General features: G+C 37.4%; 3 protein-coding genes across 3 annotated transcripts in view; 2 read left to right on the top strand and 1 right to left on the bottom strand.

Annotated features, from left to right (window-relative positions):
• LOC134755915 (nuclear speckle splicing regulatory protein 1) overlaps positions 1–21,837 on the bottom strand; it is a 283,664-nt gene that overhangs the window by 126,013 nt on the left and 135,814 nt on the right. The gene's annotated exons all lie outside the window — the stretch shown is intronic.
• Positions 926–6,340, top strand: LOC134755869 (polyadenylate-binding protein 1). The gene is made up of 3 exons (XM_063692507.1): positions 926–1,430; positions 2,527–3,311; positions 4,969–6,340. The coding sequence occupies exons 1-3, from the start codon at positions 1,238–1,240 to the stop codon at positions 5,824–5,826; spliced, it is 1,836 nt and encodes a 611-aa protein (XP_063548577.1). The 5' UTR covers positions 926–1,237; the 3' UTR covers positions 5,827–6,340.
• LOC134755868 (glycylpeptide N-tetradecanoyltransferase 2-like) lies at positions 8,054–9,669 on the top strand. The gene has a single exon (XM_063692506.1). It carries the CDS (start codon positions 8,160–8,162, stop codon positions 9,570–9,572), a length of 1,413 nt encoding a protein of 470 aa, XP_063548576.1. The 5' UTR covers positions 8,054–8,159; the 3' UTR covers positions 9,573–9,669.

Below are 21,837 nucleotides of genomic sequence, written 5' to 3'. Positions count from 1 at the left end.
TTAAATTATAGTTGGTCAAACAAAATTGTCAGTAAATAAAAACAAAAAAACTATACTCATCCTTTTCTTTTGGGTGCTAGTACTAGTACTAAGACTAGTATGATTTTCTCTGGCTATGTTTGAAATGAGACAGCCCTTTGACAAACTATATTCACAAATATAGTTTCATAGCCGGTCAAACAACTTTGTCAGTAGAAAAAGGCGCGAAATAATTAAAGGTAAGGCGTGAGTATGTAAGTAAATATTCTTTATTGTGCACCATAAAGTTAAAAAAATACACAGAAAGCGAAATACAAGCTTCTTCAAGGTAATTTTCTATGGGACGATAACCCTTCGCGCCTACATGTTTTAAATTTGCCGCTCTTTTCTACTGACGGAAATGGCTTTTTTTGTTTTTTCATAGAACTTCGTAATAGTTCAATACATATTTTCAGTACATATCTTGTACATATGGTGATATAAGCTGGTCAAGCAAATCTTGTCAGTAGAAAAAGGCGGCAAATTTAAAAAATGTAGTCGCGAAGGGATGTCGTCCCATAGGTCCCATAGAAAATTTGAATTTCGTGCCTTTTTCTACTGACAAGATTTGCTTGACCAGCTATGCTTTAGCTTTACCGTACTCGTGTCGATTTAAAACACCCTTCGGTCGTGTTTTAATTTATCGCCACTAGTTGCGAATTTCCTACTTTTCGCACTTGTATCGTAATGTACTATTAACATAGAAAATTAGACAGTTAGGAGTTATAAAAGTCATCAATCATCAGACATTTATTTGATATTTTCTAGATATAAGTAAGTTTTTAATTTCAAAAACAATATAATAATTACGTGAAATTAGTCGCAATAATACCTAATAATATCCAACCAGCTACCGCGGCTTGGCCACATATACGCGTAGCGTAGCCATTTTGTATTTCACAAACGTCAACTCACCTTTTCCTTTGGTGAGTAAGGTGTGTTCACGCGAGGTTGTGTGTTCCATCGGGAATAGGTCACACAAACCTCAGAATTTCGTGAAATATTCTTGTAAAATAAAAAAAAAAACATAAAAAATCACAAAAATCCAAAAAAATAGTAAAATAACAAAATTTTAAACGAGAATCATTCGATTTTAGTTAGGAGTACGTAAGCGTGCAACGTGGTCTAAGGAATGCGATAGTCGACGTAAAGAGAAAGTGAAGTTGCTCTTGATTACGGTTAATGTTCGACATAATACCGTCACAGTAAGATTTTCAAAATGAATCCTGGTCCGCCAAATTATCCCATGGCGTCATTGTACGTCGGGGATTTACACTCTGATATTACCGAAGCCATGTTGTTTGAAAAATTTTCAACTGCTGGTCCGGTTCTCTCTATACGCGTTTGCCGTGATATGATTACTCGTAGATCCCTGGGCTACGCTTACGTAAATTTTCAGCAACCTGCCGATGGTGAGTAACATTTTTATAACCTATTTTAAGTTATACTTTATTATATACCTAACATTTGTTAAAAGATAGTCTACCTTTAGTATTGTTTTCCACACTGGTTCAAAATCTTTTTAAATATGGTTAAGAATTCTGGAGATAAGGGATTAGTTTACTTAGTCCTGTGTCAAAATCAAAATTGCCAACTATTTTAACTCTTGCAATGAGCATAGTTTGTTTCGTTTCAAAATCAACATTCCAAGCTTATTATATAAATGCTCAATTTCCGGTTTCTCCAATGAATGTAATCTTTGTCCTGTTGCAAGAATTTCGTTTGATTTGGTAATGTTCTTATCTATTTCAAAATACCTCAAGTGTGATTGAGGAAACAATTGATTGTCTAACATATTATTAGATTCAGAGAAACATTTCAATATTTTCAACTGTTACCTACTCAATAATCCAACTCACTGTTTCACCTTGAGTTCAATTGTAATTACCTAGCTTTCCCCACTCCATAATGCATCAAAGAATATTGCCGTTTGTTTATTGTGTCTAGTATACTATACACAGACTGGATTCACATTAAGTATTATTTAATGATACTAATCTAAAACTAATTAGGTATGTGCAATAACCACTAATGAGTGATCAATAATTTTAACTGATGTATTTAGAAAATCTTGTACAGTAGTGCATGCATCTAGGATTGTAAAAATGCAGGTAATTTATTTGTAACAGAACCAGTTTCTCTGTCTGACTGCAATATAGATCTAATGTTTTTTAGTGCATGCTGTTTATTAATTATTTAGACAGTATCCTATCTAGCAGTCTAGCTTGTGTTATTAACATAACATGATGCTTATTAGTTATTTAACATCTACTATGTACATATGATAACATCTATTATGTACATGCATTTTTAGCAAATAAAAATTTGAATTCAAGTTTATTCGATTCATTTGACTTATTTATTTCTTATTATTATGTTTATAATAAGGTTAATGATTTTACAAATTGAAATTGTAATATATAGTTTATTATAATGATGCTCATTTTTATTTTTTCTCCATAACCCCATAAATGAAAAATAATAATTTGTACTTTTTATTTGCTTCAGCTGAAAGAGCCTTGGATTCCATGAATTTTGACATGATTAAAGGGAGGCCTATCAGGATTATGTGGTCCCAGCGTGACCCTTCCCTTCGCAAGTCTGGAGTCGGCAATGTGTTTATTAAAAACCTTGATAAAACCATTGACAACAAGGCCATGTATGACACTTTCTCTGCTTTCGGCAACATTTTGAGTTGCAAGGTGGCCCAAGATGAAACTGGTGCTTCCAAAGGCTACGGCTTTGTTCATTTTGAAACTGAAGAGGCTGCCAACAAGTCCATTGAAAAAGTAAATGGTATGTTACTCAATGGAAAGAAGGTTTACGTCGGCCGATTCATTCCTCGTAAGGAACGCGAAAAGGAACTCGGAGAGAAGGCTAAACTGTTCACAAATGTATATGTGAAAAACTTTGGAGAAGATTTTGCTGATGAACTTCTCAAAGACATGTTTGAGAAGTATGGCCGCATTACTAGCCACAAAGTAATGTATAAAGATGATGGAAGTTCCCGTGGTTTTGGATTTGTTGCTTTCGAAGATCCTGATGCTGCTGAGAGGGCTTGCATGGAGCTCAATGGTAAAGAACTGGTTGAAGGCAAGCCCTTGTATGTTGGACGTGCCCAAAAGAAAGCAGAGCGTCAAAAAGAACTGAAACGCAAATTTGAACAACTAAAATCTGAAAGATTGACTCGCTACCAAGGTGTAAACCTCTATGTTAAGAATTTGGATGACACTATTGATGATGAACGCCTACGTAAAGAGTTTGCTCCATTTGGCACCATCACCTCTGCTAAGGTAAGCCACCTTGTGCATCACTCTACTCAACCTTTGTTTCAAAAGCATGTTTGTTTCAAAATGTTATTAGCAATGGAGTCTAAAACCACAAAATAAATTTGAATTTATAATAATATTAGCATTGTTATGGCAGGTGTCCGGACTTCTTTACAATAGTCCAGTCTCATTGTCCACCCAAACTTCAATCCATAGACCGGTATACTGTTCACTTTTTCTACAATAGTCCCAATGCCTGCTGCGACCGGTTCATGGGTGTCTATTGTTGCACCTGTGACCATTCCAGCAAGCGTTCTACATGACATTAAAGCTCTCCAAGGGGCCTCTACGTGTTGGATCTATATCCCCACGCAAGCCTATCAAAAGACCGGGATTTATAGGCCCCTTATATTATATAGGCAGCAGCCCCAAAGGTTTTCAGCAACGGACGCTGTTATTCTGCCACCGCCGTAATTGTATAAGGACTAAGGACAGTATAAACATTTACACTATTACATATAGGACATGATAGCAAAACCGAACAATGCGCAGTGGATAAAAAAAAGTGCTAACTAAAGTGCTAAATTTAAATATCTATTGACCAAAAGTGTACGTTACTTCCTTTTGGAGGTCCAGTAAGCCTTACAACGTAGTTGAAATCCGCCAGGGACATACAGTTAACTACTGGTGGTGGCAAATTGTTCCAGCATTTAGATGCTGCATAACGAAAACTGCCTCCAATGCTGCCTGCGCAATTTAAATACTCTCTGGAATGCTAGTAGTAGTGACAGGATTGCTAGGAAGGCTACTCATAGCATAGCAGCAGGCCATTAACTATTATAAGCCATTGTCAAAACACAGCCTTTCTCTATTTTAAAATAAATTAAAAACAGTTTCTTTCTTAATAGAATACTGTTTAGTAAATTACGAAATTACACTGTAATGTCTTCTTTCACCCTATATCCATTTTTTTTAAGCAATAATTTAAAAATTTGCTGTCAATTTTAAGTGAGAATTTTTAAGTAACAAGATGGCAATACATATGTTTGCCATTGTTGGTCAATGTAGTACCCACTTTCATAGTGCGACTGAAACATTCTCCAATGGGAAGAAAAATGTATATTAACAACACATTTATTGAGAAAAATAAATTAAATGTCTGTGCTGTCAAACATCTTGCCTTACCTACTAAAGATTAAGAGTTAAATGCAATTTAGGTAAAAGTCAAGATGCCAGCAATAAAACCAGTCAGACTTAGAGTTCCTATAAACTAGAAAAATATTAAAATTAAGTTAATAGGGACTTTTGAAACTTGAAGCAAGTTTGATTATAATTTTTTTTTATAATCGGGCAAGTTATTGACATGTTTTTATGATTAAGATCCTAGTCAAATTTTAAATTTTAATGTAAATGTTTTATGTAATGTAAAAGTGTACGGCTCACCCGGTATTGTATTGTCCTAGTCCTAGGTCTAAGTATATTGATTTGCATGGTAGGTTTTAATTAATTGTACTGTCTAACATTATTATTTAAGTTTTTGTTACTAACACAGCTATGGGCAATGCCTGAAAATAAATGATTGTTTAATTTAATTTATCAAAGCATCAAATAGTGTCTAAAATCAGATTTCATGTCAACTTTTCCGTATTTTGAAATGTTTCCATTATTTCATTATCCACAGGTAATGTTGGAAGATGGCCGCAGCAAAGGCTTTGGGTTTGTATGTTTCTCATCTCCAGAAGAAGCTACCAAGGCTGTCACTGAAATGAATGGCCGCATTGTTGGAACTAAGCCATTGTATGTGGCTTTAGCCCAACGTAAGGAAGACCGTAAGGCTCATCTGACGTCTCAGTACATGCAGCGTATGGCTAGTATGCGCATGCAGCAGATGGGCCAGATATTCCAACCAGGTGGTGCTGGAGGATACTTTGTCCCTACTATTCCACCGGCTCAGCGTTTCTATGGCCCAGCCCAGATGACACAGATAAGGCCTTCTCCTCGTTGGACTGCCCAGCCGCCTGTTAGACCGGGCACACAGTCTGCTGCTTCTGGCTATCCAAATATGCAGGCGCCATTCCGTCCAGCACCAAGAGGCCCAACTCAAGCAGCAATGCGCACATCTCTTGGAGCAAGGCCAATCACAGGCCAGCAAGGTGTCCCTGCCACTGCTTCTATTAGAGCACCACTTGTCACCCAGAGCGGACGTCCTGCAGGATACAAGTACACTGCGAACATGCGCAACCCTCCAGCACCACAACCAGCTGTACACATCCAGGGACAGGAACCTTTGACAGCCTCTATGTTAGCCGCTGCACCACTACAGGAACAAAAGCAAATGCTGGGTGAACGTCTCTTCCCATTGATTCAAAGAATGCACCCTGATTTGGCTGGAAAGATTACTGGAATGCTTTTGGAGATTGACAATTCTGAGCTTCTTCACATGCTGGAACATGGAGAATCTCTCAAAGCTAAAGTGGATGAGGCTGTTGCTGTGTTGCAGGCTCACCAGGCTAAGCAGCAAGCCACCAAGAAGGAGTAATACCATTTACATATTGCTAAAGTAAATACAAAGTGACCAGCTTTTAATAGTATATTAAACAACTACATAGTTCTGTTTAAAGCTTGAATATTGAACTCAACTATTATTAGACATGTCCCGCTCATATAAAAAAAAATATATAAAATAAAAATTGTAAAAATAAAAAAGTGGATTGCACCATTCCAAAATATTAAGACTATTGGGAGTGCAGTTCCGCAAACAAAAACAACGCAACTACCTACCAATGTTTCTATATTTGAAAGTTATACCACTGGGCTCTTTGACTATGTATTTACATTGACTAAGAAGTTTGCTTTTAGTTTTTTGTCATTGGAAATAACAACTTTTCTTTTTTATGTATCTCAGTTGGCTTTTGTTCTTGCATTATCTTTCTTTCTTTAATCGGTTGTACATTGGATTTACCTCGGATTGTAAACTTGGTCCCCAATGTCACTGATTGAATATTCCTTTGTAATTTGTTACATTATATTCTGTGGAATATTCATAATAAAAATGTTTTTTTATTTATGTGCCTAAACTCCCAATTTCTCTAAGCTTTAGTGGAACAGACGGAACAGTGGCCATCAGGCCAAGGTGTTCACAAATAATATCTGAATATATCACGTGCATGCTTACATTTGCTTAGCTCATATATTTGAGCACCTTGGCCATTGCGTTATATTTGATGGTGAGTGTATCTACAACCCACAAATGGCTGCAACCAAGGCTTCGATGGTCCATGCTCACCCTGACCTTTTACACTACAATTTTGTTATTCCCACTCGCTAGTTGTCACCAGTGGCAACTGGAATTTTTTTCTCGCTGTCACCATAAAAAATCCCACTAGTTACCACCAAAGTGGTTTAGTGGTAACTACTGGGATTTATTTTCTCTGTTGTTAACTTGTTACCACTCAAATATTTGGATTATTCATTATACTACTCTTTGGATTATTCCCGCTAGTTGTCACTGCCTCCTACTGAAAGATAAGGTCTATGGAAAGAAGACTATCCCGTTCGGTCATTTGCCCCCACCCCTCATGACCGATCCAATCCAGTTATACTACTAGATTCATGCTTGCGGGGCGATTGACGTGAATTTTTTTGCACATTATGCAAGTATTTTGGCAGAGGGTAAGCAAGGGGTAGAATGTTATTGAAAGCAGTCTCCAGTTATGTATGCTCTAAGGCTCCTGTACACCATGGTCCAGTGTAGCCAGTCCAAGGGACGCATTTATGCGTTAAAGGGAGCAAGTGATATTAATATCTCATTCCACCGCATAGCTGCGTCTCTTGGACTGGCCTACGCTGGTCCATGGTGTACAGGAGCCATTACACAGTCCTTGAATTTTATTTTCGCGATCAGACGACACAAGTATATAAATTGTCAATTTAATTATTAAATATAGTTTGTGCGAAAATCAGGGACCGGCCCGCTTCCCTTATCGGGGTTTTATAAGGGTATTGCATAAGGCTTAACTCACCATACCCTTTGCCAGACGAAACCCTTTGTTTTGCTTTTAAAAACCCTTATATAAAGCTACCACATTTGAGTAATCGGTAGCCCAAATACCCTTACAAAACCCTTATCATCCGCTCACCAACACCTTGCATATTGCTTATAAGGGTTAGCCTTATAAAGGGCCTCCCTTTTAGCATATAAGCGTGCTAATTTAAGTCGTCTACCTTGTTCATAAAGCACACATTACTTCGAATCCGAGCGATCGACGGCGGCGTTCTTTGACTAGGCACGTATTTTCTTTCCTTTTCATACACTACCGTAGATATATACTAATCCTGTCTCTTTCACGCAAAGGGAAACCTTTATAAAAAGCGCTTAAAGATAAGGGTAACCCTTATTAAGAGCTAGCCTTATTTTTAATTAGCTTTTCGGTAAGGGTATGATTGGGCTTGCAGTTCAAAAGGGAAAGTGTTTCAATGTGTTAGCCGTGTTTAAGTGTCGCCCATTGAAAGGGTTTTATCGCGGAAAGGGTTGTCCGATCCCTGGAAATCCCGTCTGGTACTTACTTCATATAGCGGGAGCATAATTGGGGCATTTTCTATGAAAAGGGACCTTATTGTCGATGGCGCTTACGCCGCACAGCGTCGCGCGGCATTGTATTTATATCGGAGCATCGTTAATAATGGTGTAAGCGCTATTGACAATAAGGTCCCTTTTTATAGAAAATACCACAATTAAAAAGTTATACTTATTTTTAGTATGGCAATTCAGTTCAGTATGACATTGTCAATTTGCCACAAAAAAATTAACCCTCGATATCGTGATTTCCATTAGTCATCTTTAAATTAAATATTATCTGAGTATTCTGTAAAATGGATGATAATACATCACAGTCTACTGAACTTCACAAGGACAATGAAGTCAAACCTAAAAAGAAGAATAAGAACAAGAAAAAGCGTAGTGGAGGAGATGGTGACCACGGCGGGTCAAGTTCCGCCGCTGACGGGATAGTGGCCGTGCCCAGTTCTGGTGACGTTCACCAAAACATATCTATCAAAGATTTAAAAATGGCAATGGACGTCCTTAATCTACAACAGAAACCAGCTAAGACAACTGAGGAAGCTCTCCACAAGTCATACCAGTTTTGGTCTACTCAGCCTGTCCCCAAAATGGATGAAAAAATTGTTTCTAATGAACCTATCGAACCACCCAAGTCACCAGAGGATATAAGAGCGGAACCTTACACTCTACCTGATGGCTTTAATTGGGATACCTTAAACTTAAATGAGCCTTTGGTTTTAAAGGAATTGTACACATTGCTAAATGAAAATTATGTAGAAGATGATGACTGTATGTTTCGCTTCGACTATCAAACGGATTTCCTCAAGTGGGCACTTCAGCCTCCTGGTTGGAGGATGGATTGGCACTGTGGTGTGCGTGTTGTGAAGTCTGGAAGATTAGTGGGCTTTATTTCTGCTATACCTGCCCAGTTGAGAATCTACGATCATCTGCAAACTGTTGTCGAAATAAACTTTCTTTGTGTGCACAAAAAGCTCCGTGCTAAAAGAGTTGCCCCTGTTCTGATCAGGGAGATAACTAGGAGAGTTAACTTGACGGGGATATTCCAAGGTGTCTACACAGCTGGAATTGTGCTGCCTAAACCAATTGCCACATGCCGCTATTGGCATAGATCCCTTAACCCAAAAAAACTAATTGACATTAAATTTAGTCACCTGTCAAGAAACATGACCATGCAAAGAACTCTAAAACTTTTTAAACTCCCAGATTTGCCTAAAACTCCAGGTTTTCGGAAATTAGAGCCTCAAGATTCTGAAAAAGTTGTTCCATTATTGAATAACTACTTGAGTAAGTTTGATTTGACTCCAGTTTTTAACGAGGAGGACTTTAAGCACTGGTTTACTTCACAGCCAGATATTATTGACAGCTTTGTAGTGGAAGCTGCCGATGGTTCTATTACAGACTTTGTCAGTTACTATACACTGCCATCTACTGTTGTTTACCACCCTGTGCACAAAACATTAAAAGCTGCTTATGCATTTTATAATGTGTCCACAAAAACCCCATGGGTTGATTTAATGCATGATGCATTGATAACTGCAAAGAACTCAGGGTTTGATGTTTTCAATGCATTGGACTTGATGGAGAATAAGGAGTTCTTGGAGCCACTGAAATTTGGCATAGGTGATGGTAATCTGCAATACTACCTGTACAACTGGCGGTGTCCTAGCATGACACCAAATAAAATTGGTTTAGTCCTGCAATAACCAAAATGTCTAGATTGGTATTTTAATAGCCAATGTTTTCTTTTTTGCCACTTTATTGAAGTGTTTTTCGTTTCAGAATTATAGTTTTAGTTCTAAATTGTTCTTTCATTTTAAACTGCCTAATCCTCTAATATAAATATTTAAGTGTTGCAGTTGCTCGCTATGACAAGCAATTTTATTGCCAAAAATATGTTGGGCCTTGCTCAGTGCAGGGTTCTGTAGTCCTTCAAAATAGACTTAGCAAAATTAAAAAAACAACAACCCATCAGGGGGGGGGCACATTTTTTTTTTTCAAAATGGTTCATGGAGACCCATGGTGGATGGGATGGATATTCGTTTTGAAAGACCTATCCAACGTCACCCCATACTTGCACATACTAAAGGTTTAAACTTTATTCTTACTTTTCGTGTAGTATAGGGGAGCCATCCTTAATAAATATTTTTTCTAGTTTTTATTTTACGACTTTGTCGGCGTAACAGATTTATATATCCATGCCAAATTTCAGCTTTTAGCGGAAGCCGCTCGACTCCAATTACAAAGAAAAACCGCAAATCGATGTACAGGTTAGCCGTTTGGCACACGCATAAATAATAAATAAATAAAATAAATAAAGCCTTTATTACTGACTTATTTTTAACAATAAAAAACATCTTTATATATATATTTCACTTATTCTAATTTGTGTTTCTGACATCCGGGACGTTTTCATTGTCAGTCTGCCCTTTGGCAAAGGCCTCCCCTAGAATTTGCCATAACTCCCTGTTCATGGCTTTCCTTCTCCATAATGGTCAGGCTATTCCTCTAATTTCGTCCTCCCATCTTTTCTTTTGTCTTCCTTTTCCCATCACGGGGGTACCAGACAGTGATATCTTTGGACCATTTGTCTTTCCGGCTACGAATCGTGTGCCCAATCCATTTCCATTTTAATTTCTTTACTGTATATGTGACATCAACTACTCCTGTTAATTTTCTGATATGTGTTAGTTTAACTTTGTCTTTCAGTTTGATGTTCAGCATACTTCTCTCCATTCTATTTTGGTATACTTTCAGAGCTTTCCTTTGTTTTTCCGTTAGGGCCCATGTTTGGCACCCGTACGTAAGGCATGGCAATATACACGTATTAAAAACCTTTTTTTTTTCTTCCATAGTGAATTTTGGGTTCTTCATTACTTCTTTAAGCGGCAGTACCTTTTCCATGAGTTACTTATTTTGGTATCTATTTCCTTTTGGATTTGATCTTCTGGTGAAATTATTTGTCCTAAGTATGTGTATTGATCTACATATTCTATTGTGTTGTTGTTAAGTTGTATTGGTTTTTGTAATCCATTAGTCATTAATTTGGTCTTTCCAGAGTTCATTGTGAGGCCCACTTGTTCACTTGCCTCTGCTAACTGCTGAACCATAACTTGTAGGATTTCTGGTGTTTCACTCAATAGGATCAAGTCATCTGCAAATCTCAAGTGGTTTAGTTTTTCACCATTTATGTTTAAACCATAAGCATCCCAGTCCAACTTGCTAAATATGTGCTCCAACACAGCCGAGAACAACTTGGGCGAAAGTGGGTCTCCTTGCCTGAGGCCTTTCTTTATGTTGAATTACTTTCCTAGACACACGCATACTAGAGGTCAAAACAAAATTTTTGACCCGCAGTGCCTAAAAAAAATTCCCGGGAGTGGTAAAACATTATTTTTTTTGTATAGAAAAAAATAATAATTCCAAAACCTATCGTGTGTGGTATCATACGAAAGGGCTTTTTGAGGCGATTCTAAAAATATATCACATCATTGCATTTCGGCCTTTTTTTTTAATTAAAACAAATCATTTTCGAAACATACCAAGTTTGGGCTTCTCCAGATACGATATGGCTGATTTTTTTTTGTACAATATACCACAAATGATACGTGATATCCTCATATCCAACCCCAAAAAAGCAATTTTGAAAAAAATTAAATTTCTTTATTTGACAGACAACATATGGTCCAAAAATTTGTTAGTTATAGCTTATACCTTATGTTAGTAACACAACAACAGTAACCTAATAAAATATTTATTTAATAAATTATAAACATAATTTTTAAGAAAAAAAACCGACTTCAATGGGGGATGCCGCTGAAAGTTCACTTATTGTTGATGGTGCACTCTTAGATTAGAGACAATGAAATGAAAAAGACAGCATCTTTTGCCTAATAATGTAGAAAAGGAGGTAAAACCACCCACTTTTCTAGTAGCATTTCGTTTCTGTAAGGGTCGCAGTTCTAACCTAACCTAACCTAATTTTCTGATAGCATTTCGTTTCTGTAAGGGTCACAGCTCTAACCTAACCTACTTTTCTGATAGCAGTTCTGTTCTGTGAGAATCGCAGTTCAAAACCCAACCACCCACCTAACCCACTTTTGTAGTAGCATTTCCGTGTCCGGCTGTCCGGGTCCAAGTTTGGGTCAGAATTCGGTCCGGGTCCGGGTCCGAGTTGGGGTCCATGTTCAGACCCGGGTCCGGGTCCGAGTCCGGGTACAAGTTTAGGTCTGGGTCCATAAGGAAGAGAACAAATCGCCAAACGTGAACTATGTGTCATTGAAGAGTTCCGTTCTGATCATCATCAGCAGTTCCACTTCATCAAATGTCACTTTTTTAAATGTAAATGCTGGATTTGTTGATAAAAATACAAAAATCACTATATGTATGCCTTTCACATTTGAAGAGTTCCCTCGATTCCTCATGGATCCCATCATCAGAACTCGAGCTTGACAAAAATGTTTCTTGAAAACCTAACTTGCTTAACAAACATAACGAAGAGGACAAATCGCCAAACGTGAACTATGCGTCATTAAAGAGTTCCATTCTGATCATCATCGGCAGTTCCACTTCATCAAATGTCACTTTTTAAAATGGAAGTGCTGGATTTGTTTATAAAAATACAAAAATCACAATATGTATGCCATTCACATTTGAGGAGTTCCCTCGATTCCTCATGGATCCCATCATCAGAACTCGAGCTTGACAAAAATGTTTCTTGAAAACCTAACTTGCTTAACAAACATAACGAAGAGAACAAATCGCCAAACGTGAACTATGCGTCATTGAAGAGTTCCGTTCTGATCATCATCAGCAGTTCCACTTCATCAAATGTCACTTTTTTAAATGTAAGTGCTTGATTCATTGATGAAAATACTAAAATCACTATATGTATGCCTTTAACATTTGAGGAGTTCCCTCGATTCCTCGTGGATCCCATCATCAGAACTGCTTTTTGACAAAAACGGGACCAATCTGTATGTATATACTTACAATCAAAAAAAGAATTTTCAAAATCGGTCCAGAAATGACGGAGTTATGGAGTAACAAACATAAAAAAAAAACATACAACCGAATTGAGAACCTCCTCCTTTGAAATCTTGAAGTCGGTTAAAAACGACTTGGTCCGCTGACCCATTGCCCATAACAAAGGACAATCTAGCTTATTAGCTATCAGCTGTTGCTACTCCCGCGCACTGTCCAGCAGTGAGGCCGTTTTCTTTCGCCACACGGCATCGAACCCGTTTGTGCGCGCCTCGGCGAACATGGATGATGCGCTGCAGAAACGCGGCAGTCTCAACAGCATTCTAAAAGCATTATTGTATTGATAGTACGTTGCTACTGGAACGAAATATATGAAAAACGGCATAATTAATGGAATTACGAACGTACATATCCCAATTTTTTCAATGGACCGACTTATTTTTCATTAACCCTCCCTACCCCTCCCCCCTCTGCGTCACCCCCCCACATCCGCGCAAAGGGCCCGAAATGCGGTTTTTCTCAAGTTTTAAGAAAACCGTTCAAGATACAGAAAAAGTGTGTAGGAACGAAGTGATCCTTAATAAATTTAGTATTAATCTTCTATACACACTATGGTGCTATCAATCAAAGTTTTTGTGCATGTCACCAAAGATGCAAATTTTTTAGCATTTAACGTTTTTTTTATTTTTAAAGATAACTGTTCTCAAAAAATACTTACGATATCGCTCAATTTTGTTTTATTTAAGTAAAAAGTTAATATGTTCTTTAAAACGAAGTATTGTTTATTATTAAACTCCTTAATTTCACGACGCTATGCCATTTTGAAAATACATCCTCTTCAAACATTTTTTTTCTACTCGTCGAGTATAATCTGTGTATTACGACTTCACATGCAACACTACAACCTTACTCTTTTCAACGTTGGATAGTCTATGGCACTTCCGACTCAAGCATAAGAATTTTATCGATACGGTTTAGTCAATTATAAAAAATTTGAAAATAGAACTTCATTCATTTCAGTAAAATATTTCTTGTTTAAGGAGACTCGATTCAATGCAAATTAGTCTACTTAAACACGCTGCTGCGTCGTATCTGCTTTGTGATTGGTTGGCCAACAATTGCTTCATAAGTCATAAAGGCGCATGTGACACCCTTCATATAGCAAGATCCATATCCTACGAAAACCGCTTGGCGTTGCTTGTTAGTCTCCATAGGCTACGGTGGCCAAAATCGAGAAAAAAACTGTCTTAAAATTGAATTTAGCGCGGAGCAGGTACCAGGGTTTCATGAGTTACGAGGAGGTGTCGTTGACCAACCCGCCGGGGGCGCCGGCCCGGCGGCCGGGGCGCGTACGAGTATGAAGGTATCGCGTGTTGCGGCAGCTCGCGTATCTTAGCTGTTTTGGTTTGTTTACTTAAGTATATGATTCTACTAGTTGAAAGTATTATTTTTTTGTCTCGTAGAAAAAGTATTGTATACAATAGTGATATAATCAAGCTTTTCAATCTCGTACCTTAACTTAAGCAACTCAGCAAGCTTCGTTGCTTAAACACGGTACTCGACTGAAAAGCTCTCTATTATATCACGATTGTATAAAATACTATAAGCTCACTGAATATCGTTACTATTAACCACTTGACTGTGTATTAAACGGGTCCTGACCGAATTTTATACAGCACAACCCGAGGGTGATCCCACGATTTTTGACTACCACACCCATGAAAAGTTATAACCCAAGTAGCACAGATAGCTGTATAACTACTCACTTTTAGTTCTATTTAACGCTCGGTGCGTAATAAGACACATAAGAACACACCCGTGGTCCTACAGCTGTATAATAGCTCCCCGTGATAATTAAATAGCTTAGGGCTGATTAAAAGCTGCATTACAGCTCTGAAAACTACCATTAATATGCAAAGAGTGATATAAAGGTTATTTGCTACGACCCTATACAGCTTTAAGGGTTATCAAATGCTTTAACCGTAATAAGGTCTGTTTAGTGGATAAAATTACGCCATGTGCTGTATAAGAAGGTAATTGTGGACTTTTATTACGCTGCTTTTTAGGGGGGCACAAGTGAACCATTATGAAGCTGATAGACGTATAATGGAACACATGTGGCGCATAATACAGCTTATCGCTGAACACGTTTACCGCTAAGCAGCTTTTATTACGCTGCTTTTTAAGGGAGCACAAGTGAACCATTATGAAGCTGATAGACGTATAATGGAACACATGTGGCGCATAATACAGCTTATCGCTGAACACGTTTACCGCTAAGCAGCTTTTATTACGTTGACTTATTAAGGGAGCACGAGTGAACTATTATGAAGCCAATAGACGTATAGTGGAACACATATGGCACATAATACAGCTTATCGCTGAACACGTTTACCTCTAAGCAGCTTTTATTACACTGACTAAAGTGTCCGTATAATACCTGTTTAATGGTTCACATTTCAGTTAAAGGTGAGCTTGTGAACAATTATACTTAAAGTAAAAAGCTTATGACTGCTTACATGTTCACATGTTCAATTCTATTTGAGTTCGGACTTTTTAACAGTACACAAACAAATCATTAAACAGACGTTTGCTGCTTATAAGAATTTTAACGATTCATGTCGCTGTTTAACATTGACCGCCATTTTATCGTATATAACCTATACATTTTCAGATTACTTTTCCAACTTTTATAGGGTTTTGTGCATGAGTTCTTAACCTATTCCATTAGTTTCGTACTTCCTAATTACGAAATATTAACTTTTTATCTCATTATTCTGTTCAAACCCCAGAAATTGTTTTTACACATAGCTTATTTATATCATTAAATTAAATAAAAACTGATTATATTCGTGGCGCACTAAAATTTTCTTAGATAATGTATATATATAATGTCAATAAACTTGCATTCCCAAACATCTTTCTCGCATTAATACCACTGGGGGAATATCTGTATAACACTTAACAAAATATTATTAGTATTGTGATGGCGGCCGTTTGCTTATGTTACCTGCATTCACTTTAAACTTATAAACTAACAGAGCTGCCTTTGTATTTATTTGACATTAATTCTCTTTTATTCAGCCCAACGTCAACTTTTCCCGGTATTAGGGCGTACATGTGAAATATTTGCTGAATAACGGGTAACTGGTGGTCTCTTACCCAGTTAAAATACAGCTCTTATAACTCCTGTTGCCCCTTATAACTCCTTTAAATTGCTGCCACAACGCTCTTAAGCAGCTATGTGAACTTAAAGCTGCCAAAATCTGTGCCCATTTAAGAGTTATAAGAGCTGAAAACTCGCTGATTCTGCTCTTATACAGCTTTTATATTCAGCTTCAAGCGTATTCGTACTCCATTATTCGGCTGCTATACAGCTATCTGTGCTACTTGGGAAGAGCGAAAGAGATAGAAATAGTAGATTTTTGCTTTTAGCGACAGTATCTCTCTACGAATGGGAAACGTGAACATTTCAAAAGTGGGTACTTAGGTACGTGTGTCTATGGACTGTGGTTACTCTTTTATGCATGGTGTCTGTGTGCCTATAGTAACTTTTGATATTTTTTCGGAAGTAATCGCACCAAAAGAAAAAAAATGTGTGCCTCCCCCACTCTTACATATGTACCCCCTTCTTCCTCACGTTATCCCGGCATTTTGCCACTGCTCCTGGGAGCCTGGGGTCCGCTTGACAACTAATCCTAAGAACTGACGTAAGCACTAGTTTTTACGAAAGCGACTGCCATCTGACCTTCCAAGTTCCAACCCACAGGGGAACTAGGCATTATTAGGATCAGTCCGGTTTCCTCAAGATGTTTTCCTTCACCGAAAAGCGACTGGTAAATATCAAATTATATTTCGTACATAAGTCTAACATTTGAACCATGGGTTCAAAACAAAAAAAAATATCGTGAATGTAGAGCTGTAGAAAGACATTCAATGAAAAGTCGTTTTTGACTTATCGCTAGAACTTCCCTTCTTAGTAAAAATACGTATGTACAAAGCGCTGCGAAGGTATGCACCTACTCCCTTTTGCCTGTTATGTTTTGTTGTTACTTACTAATAGCCTCCATTCAAGGCAGCCTATTGTGACGGACGGGTAACTACGGAGCCCTACAATGATGATCCTTCCGGCCGATTTCGACCATGGCGACCACTTCGACTCCTAGTAACTAGGAGCTAACTGTTACAGTTAGCACGGCGCTCGTGCGCCCGAATATGGCTGACGTAGCCGATCTTCGAGGCGAACCCCCGTGCACATTGGGAGCCCTACAATGAGCATGGCCCGACATGCTCTATGCCTTTTTTTCAGATATTCAGCACTTATGGTCACGGAATTAATTCAGATATTGTCTATGTCGCCTATTTTGTGTTTTTTTTACTAGCCTATATATAAGAGTGTTCCACTGCTCGGCAAAGGCCTTCCCTCACCGCTATTTAGTCCTATCTAAATTGTCCAATGCACACACCCACTTCTTTTCTAAATAATATGTGTCCTGCCATCTCTATTTTGGTCTTCCTCTGCTCCGAGGTCCATCCTGTGGGATCCAGTATGTGGCTAGTTCGTTAATTCGGCCAACGTGCCCGGCCCAGCCCCATTTAGCCCACTTATAGCTTTGCGACCTTCATGCCCACATCCACAATACCGGTTTTGGATCGCAGTTCGGTGTTTATATGTAACGGGAGTTCATGGGACGATGTGTTTGAAAAAGCGAATAACGGACTACATAGAATAGGTTCATGGCTAAATTGTAATCTGCTGACACTTAATAGCACGAAGACTAACTACATATGTTTTTCGAAGTACGAGAACACGCAACCACCAAACGATCTTACAATAAAAATACATGAATGTAACCTGGTTGACACACGCATCTGCAACTGCCAAACCATTGAAAAGTTCTCTTCGTGTAAGTACCTAGGGGTTATTCGAGACCAGCGTCTTTCATGGAATATTTAAATTGTAGAATCCGAAAGCTCATATGGTTATTCAAAACTCTTAAACATGTCGCTACTACACAACTTCTCACTCAGATATACACTGCACTGGCCCAGTCCATTATGACGTACTGTGTTCCCATATGGGGCGGAGCCACTAAAACCAAGTTTCTGGAGGTTGAAAGAGCGCAAAGGTGTCTGCTTAAAGGTATGTTTTCAAAACCCTACAGATACCCTACTGATAACTTATATAAAGAATGTAACTTACTATCTATAAGGAAACTCTATGTATTGAGATGTGTTACAAAACTGCATGCGTCAATAGGCTATTTGACTAATTTTTGAAAATGGTTTTAATTGATTGTTTATGACTTAATAATTACACTACATTGATATTTCCGTGAAATTTCCTGTATTAAATATAAAAAAAAACAATGTTAAAGTTTATTTATTTTGAACGCGCCTTAAACGCTGTTTTTGCAAAGGGGCTAATCACGTGACACGTGTGACGTCACACGCGAGTAAACTCAGTCAATGACCTTAGTAAATCTTATGGTTTATGTGCATTGAATTGATTATTTCACTGTAAAATGGTATATAAATGGTGTATAGTGCCGCAATGTTCAAGTACGAGTATAAAAAATCGAGATAAATTGTTTGTTTCCGTTCCAACGAATCCCAAAAAATGAAAAATGAGGTTAAAACTAGCGCGAAGAGACCCAAAGAGCATTTTAGCGCATACAAATGTTTTTATGTGTGAAGACCACTTCGATGTAAGTAATATTTAACTGTAAATACATATGGTAGTTAAAGCAGCGGATTTTGTTGTATTTAACCTCATAACATAGCTCTTTTAGCATTAGTAGGTAGTTAGTACTGTTAGTAGCATACTTTTTCTTTCAAACTAAAGTGCAGTATGGAGATACTATTCTCGTCATCGTATTCTATTTATATATATCGTCGTCGTATTCGAATCATCGAAATCGAAATGTTCGTAAATAAACAATTTCTACGTATACTCACACAGCTGTTTTTACATTTCTAAGTTCCGTAGCATAGTAATCCGGATTATCTTTAAAGAAAAGTGCAACAATTAATGCGTCTATGTCTGGTAGGTTGCCGCTATCAGCTTTCACATATTTCGGCTCCATTTTGAGATTCTTATGAATATTGTGCTACTAGATATACGGATAAATCGGAATATATCAGAAAACTGTGGAACAATAACTAAAATTAACTAAATACAAATAAAACAGTTAAAACACTCAAGGCAATCAAGAATGTTTACCCGCGTGTGACGTCATCCGAGCGTTGACCAATCACAGAGCGTTCACGTCCCTGATGAAATATCAAAAAATATTATATTTTCTTTCGTTTATTTTCCAAAAACTAAACACAATGTATCAGCATTGCGATACAGCGGGGAAATGCCGCCAGCATCCTTGGTACAATGCCTCAAGGGCCTATTTTAGATTTAAGCTAGTTATTAATTTCGTTTACGTAGTACCACTGTATATATCTTGTATGTAAATAAATTTGTGAAAATTAAAAACATAATTTACATTCAAATATATTGAAATATACTTTACTAGTTTATTATCTTTCAGGATGACAGCAATTCGTTATATATTTTTAATGTTGTCAAATACCCTATTAAGTACATAAATACCTCTAGGATTACAAGACGAAAGCGTAAAGCTGCATCAGTGCCATCATTAAACTCTAAATTCGCAAAAAGACAATATCACTATAGATCTCCTAAATTATATAATTTTGTAAACGAACGAATTGATATATATCCTTTACAACGACATGAATGTAAGAAAAAGGTGATAGAATGGTTAAATATCCTAAACTACAACGAAATAGAAGGTATCATGTAATAAATTAAGAATATACACACAAGCACACACACACACACACGCACACACACACACACACACACACACACACATACGCACTAGATTAAGTTAATTTAATGTATGAATAAATTAATTTATAGCATGTCTTATAGTAAATTATAAGTAACATATTGCACATATTGTAACATTTCAAATATAATTTGGTTGTACCCCTTCAAATTATGGAAGAGCGGGGCCTTCTGCCACAAGTATATTTTATATTTAAAGAAGGTTCCAACCCTATTGCCATTTAAATGCACATTGTAAACCAAATAAATTATTTTTCATTTTCATTTTTCAATATGCTCGGTTGGTCGGTTCTACGAACATCCAGCATGCTGCGTACCGTTGCTCTCTAACAAACTTTGAGTCTGGACTTTTCAGTTTCAGTTTAAGACAAAGTTTATGAATAGGTAAGATAGACATTCCGACCAGTTTATTTGATAAAGAATATCTGAATTTATACCAAATTGACCTAAATGCAATTCAGGTGCTGAATTTCTTAAAATACAAGCGCACGTGTTGTCATCACGGTTTATGAGATACAGCCTGGTGACAGACAGACGGACAGTAGAGTCCCGTTTTTACACTTTGGGTACGGAACCCTAAAAAGTAACCACGGAACCATATATACATTAGACACACGAAGGGAACTTTTGAAATGTTTACGTTTCCCATTCGTAGAGTGTCCTAACAGCAAAATCCAACTATCTATGTCTCTTTCGCTCATTACTTTTCATATGTATGTGGTCGAAAATCGTGGGTTCACCCTTGGGTTGTGCTTTAGGTATCAATTTTGGTCAGGGTCCGTTTCATACAGACAAATGGTTAATAAGGATATTCGCTGACTTTGAATATGTTTGACGAGGATGTATTTTCAAAATGGCATAAAATCGTCAAATGAAGGAGTTTAATAATAAATATTACTTCGTTTTAAAGAACATATTAACTATTTACTTAAATAAAACAAAATTGGGCGATATCGTGAGTATGCTTAAAAATTTGCATCTTTGGTGACAGATTGCACAAAAACTATAAGTGATAGCACTGTAGTTTGTATAAGAGATTAATAGCAAATTTATTAAGGATCACTTCGTTCCTACACACTTTTTCTGTATCTTGAACGATTTCCTTAAAAATTGAGAAAAACCGCGTTTCGGGCCCTTTGCGGGGTTGTGGGGGGGTGACGCAGAGGGGGGAGGGGTAGGGAGTTTTGATGAAAAATAACTTTGGTCCATAATGTACATATCCCAATTGAAAAAAGTCTTCCATTAATTATGCCGTAATTTTAGCTAATTTCCCTCAACTATGAATGCGCAAGGCATTGTAAGCTCGCTGAGTACCTATATCTAACCCACAGACTTGACGTACAGTGATGTACAGTAAGCTTTGAAGAGTGTGGTTTTGACTTCATCTGTACACCGAGCAAATCTGCGGGCTAGCATGTTTGGTATATTATACAAAAAAAAATTTTGAACCATTTGTGGTATATTGTACAAAAAAAAAATCAGCCATATCGTATCTGGAGGAACTGGTATCGTAACTATTGGTATGTTTCGAAAATTATTTTTGTTTAAATTTAAAAAAAATGGCCGAAGTGTAATGATGTGATATATTTTTAGAATCGCCTCAAAAAGCCCTTTCGTATGATACCACACGATAGGTTTTGGATTATTTTTTTCATACAAAAAAATAATGTTTTACCACTCCCCGGGAATTTTATTTTAAGAATTGCGGGTCAAAAATTTTGTTTTGACCTCTAGTATGCGTGTGCCAAACGGCTAACCTGTACATCGATTTGCGGTTTTTTAATTCGAACGGGTTACACTATTTCTAGCACTAACGATCACGGAGCAAAGCCGCGGACGGACAGACGGACATGGCGAAACTAAAACCACAGAGCGGACACGCCATACATCAAAAATAGTGATGGGTCGTTACCACCCAGTAACTTACTCAAGAGTGGGAATATTCCCGGTAATGCTACCAGTAACATTACCCCGATCGGTAACATTGAGAATCTTTGAAAAAAATATTAGAATTGTATAGTTTGTCAAAGGACTGTCTCATTTCAAACATAGACAGAGAGAATCATACTATCTTCGTCTTACACTAGTACTAGCACCCAAAAGAAAGGGACGAGTATAATTTT

This window comes from Cydia strobilella, chromosome 3 (genome assembly GCF_947568885.1).
Source record: "Cydia strobilella chromosome 3, ilCydStro3.1, whole genome shotgun sequence".
NCBI lineage: Eukaryota > Metazoa > Arthropoda > Insecta > Lepidoptera > Tortricidae > Cydia > Cydia strobilella.
This window is presented reverse-complemented; position numbering and strand designations above follow the sequence as displayed.